The 3,093-nt window shown below is 37.5% G+C and overlaps 1 protein-coding gene across 1 annotated transcript in view; it reads left to right on the top strand.

Moving 5' to 3' along the window:
• The window catches only part of LOC107672107 (neurofibromin-like), an 84,350-nt gene that overhangs the window by 552 nt on the left and 80,705 nt on the right, over positions 1 to 3,093 (top strand). Inside the window, exon 2 of the mRNA XM_016465192.1 lies at positions 1 to 118. Coding sequence (XP_016320678.1) covers positions 59 to 118 — 60 coding nt within the window. The 5' untranslated portion in view covers positions 1 to 58. The remainder of the gene's footprint in view (positions 119 to 3,093) is intronic.

The following is a 3,093-nucleotide window of genomic DNA, read 5'->3' as shown; positions in this document are numbered from 1 at the left end:
AATCGGGATCGCATAAGTGATTGATAGGAGACTTAGCGGCGCGCGCATCCGCCTGAGCATGGCGGCGCACAAGCCCGTGGAATGGGTCCAGGCCATCATTAATCGTTTCGACGAACAGGTAAAGAAAACATCGGTGGGGAGATTTGACATTTCAGAGCCAAAAAAGCGAGCATGCAAACGATGCATATGCACGCTTACGCGTTGTTTATGTGGAAGATGCGATGTTGGTGGTTTTGGGCTTTGCGCTGGCCAAATACAATACGTGCAAGTCTTGATTCAGGCCTGATGTGTTGCTTTTGGCAGCAAAAGCCAAATATTAGGCAGTGGGGTCGTGATTGATTTGGTGAATGATCAGTCGCTCGCGCGCACTGGCTAAATGTAAACAAAAGGAATCATCAGACTTCCTTCGTGCTTGTTGACATACAGAGAGATGAAATTGCATAGCTGGAGCAGCCTTACAGGCACCTACAGTCCTGTGCATGCAACCATGTTTAAAAGATTTCAACAAAATAACCATGTCAGTGGATTAGTGCTCCGTGTTTTTGAAAGCTTTCTGACACTTTAGACGGTTTTAAATGCAAAATAACGCATCTTTTGAGCCTGAAGAGGGAATGACAGCACAGGGTTTCTGACAGGAGCCTGTCATAAGTAATTTTTTATGAATTTTTATACGATTGTCTGTAGATGCTGTTTTGTAGAGCCTTAAGGGTACGTTCAGTATTTGTTTGCAGATCAAAAAGTGTGACACCTGAAGAAATTAATAGCAGCTTTGAAGGATGCCATTATAATGATGCACACTATCATGGTCATATCAGTATTCTGATATTTTAATTTACTATTGGAACAAATTATAGACAGCTAAACGTAAACAAAAAAAAAACACTACGTGCACTATTAATAATAGGCCATACAAAATAGCTGGGCATTTATGAGCCTTTTTAGTGTTTTAATCTGCATGCATCCTTCAGACCCTGCTGTCATAGCAAAAGCAATTGTGTTTTGTCCCTGCCCTTGTGAAAAAGAAGTGTGCTTACTAGTTGTATTTAATGTGCACTTGTCGTGTACTTCAAGTCTTAAAAGTATATTTTAAAAAAGACCTGCACGTAGTATAATATTAATGATGTGGAATGGAATAATTTTAATGGAATCTTGATGGTTCTTGACACACTTGTGTACACTTGTAAAAAGTGCACTTTGAAATAATGTAAAATTAAAGGTTTTACTTTAAAGTACATTTGAAATTGTTTTGGTAATCTTTTGTTGTGGTCAAAGGTTGACTGACTTACTAAAACAAAGTAGGCTACTAGATTTTGTCAATAATTGTAGTTTGTTATTCAGTATTGCATTTAAAATAAATCTATATTAACAACCCTCTACATTGCAAGTAAAATACTCGCATATGCGACTAAATCTTTCTCTGGGCGATTAAATGATGTCTAACATTAGCCATTGGCTAATAACTTCTTAGATTTTACACGCCAGTATGTGTGTGAGAGGCGTTCAACACAGATCAAAATAACAGTTCATTTAGAATTATTCAGCTTTTAAGAACAAGCAGAAGATATGCTGGTTTCTCGGCAGTGGGTGGAGCTAATTGCCAAACAGCTCTCGTTGGTTGGCGCTCATCTATTACCGTCCCTGTATTGATAGTGTGTGTGTGAAAAATAGTATATCAGTCTGGCGAGTAAACAAAATTTTTTACTAGCCAATGGCGATTATATTGCCAAGGTGTGCGTAGAGGGTTGATTAAACTTACTAAATTGCAACTACATCATTACAAATGTGTAATTACAAATATATTTAAACACGACATACAAGTTTCAATTGAAATTCCATTGAAATTTAGTTTGCCAGACTACACTTCAACCGTATTTCAAAGACAATGTAAGTAATTATGAAATTACATATAAAAATCTAAATAAGTTCTTCTTAAAAGCACTCTTAAGTTTAACGAATGGCATTTAACATACATTTAAAGTATAATACATTTTCATTTGATTGCAAATAATAACGTGCAGTTAAGTGTCTAAAAACATTACACTGATTTTGCATTTAAATATATTCTTTTAAAGTATATTATTTCTCTAAGTACTGTTTTAAAAAGTATACCAAGGTGTGCTTGTCAGTCTGAAGTTTAGAGGCTTTTCTAAGGGTTTGGCTTCTTGTGCTGCAGATTAGGGGCTCATAACAGTTTAATGAAAGTGTGAAAAGGAGTTTAGGCTGTTTTATCGCTAAGCCGGTTTAGTGCTTTTTTTAGATCAGAGAGCTTAAAGGGATAGTTCACCCAAAAATGAAAATTACCCCATGATTTACTCACCTTCAAGCCATCCTAGGTGTATATGACATTCTTCTTTTAGACGAATACAATCGGAGTTATATTAAAAAACATCCTGGCTCTTCCAAGCTTTATAATGGAAGTGGATGGTAGCCTAAAATTTGAAATCCAAAAAATTGAACCAATCTATAATAAAAGAAGTCCACACGGCTCCGGGGGGTTAATAAAGGCATTCTAAATCGACACAATGCGTTTGTGTAAGAAAAATATCCATATTTACAACTTTGTAAACCTTAATCTCTAGCTTTCGCTAACTGTCATACATGCATTTACAAGAGAGTGGCGTCCAGCGGATGACGTAGCACGTAGGCAAACGCGGTGATGAACGTGGAAGTGCAGAGGAGACAGCAAAACAAAACACCGGTCATGAATTAGTAGTACAAAACGAGGATTTGTAAAGAAAAATGTCGGAGGATTTCAATATAAGCCAAGAGGACACTGGTTTTCCTTTGCTGTAAACAAAACTTGTTTCTCGCGAGACTCTCACCGGAGTTTACGCTACGCCTACCTCATCCGCTGGACGCCTCTCGTTCGTGAACGTGCGTACGACAGTTAGCGGAAGTTAGAGATTAAGGTTTATAAAGTTGTAAATATGGATATTTTTCTTACACAAACGCTTCGCTTCAGGAGGCCTTTATTAACCCCCCGGAGCCGTGTGGACTTCTTTTATAATGGATGGGTGCAATTTTTTGGACTTCAAATTTTGGGCTACCATCCACTCCCATTATAAAGCTTGGAAGAGCCAGGATGTTTTTTAA

Source organism: Sinocyclocheilus anshuiensis, unplaced genomic scaffold (assembly GCF_001515605.1).
Source record: "Sinocyclocheilus anshuiensis isolate Anshui unplaced genomic scaffold, SAMN03320099.WGS_v1.1 scaffold336, whole genome shotgun sequence".
In the NCBI taxonomy this organism is placed as follows: domain Eukaryota; kingdom Metazoa; phylum Chordata; class Actinopteri; order Cypriniformes; family Cyprinidae; genus Sinocyclocheilus; species Sinocyclocheilus anshuiensis.
The sequence above is the reverse complement of the archived record's forward strand: the minus strand, read 5'-3'. Positions and strand labels throughout refer to the sequence as shown.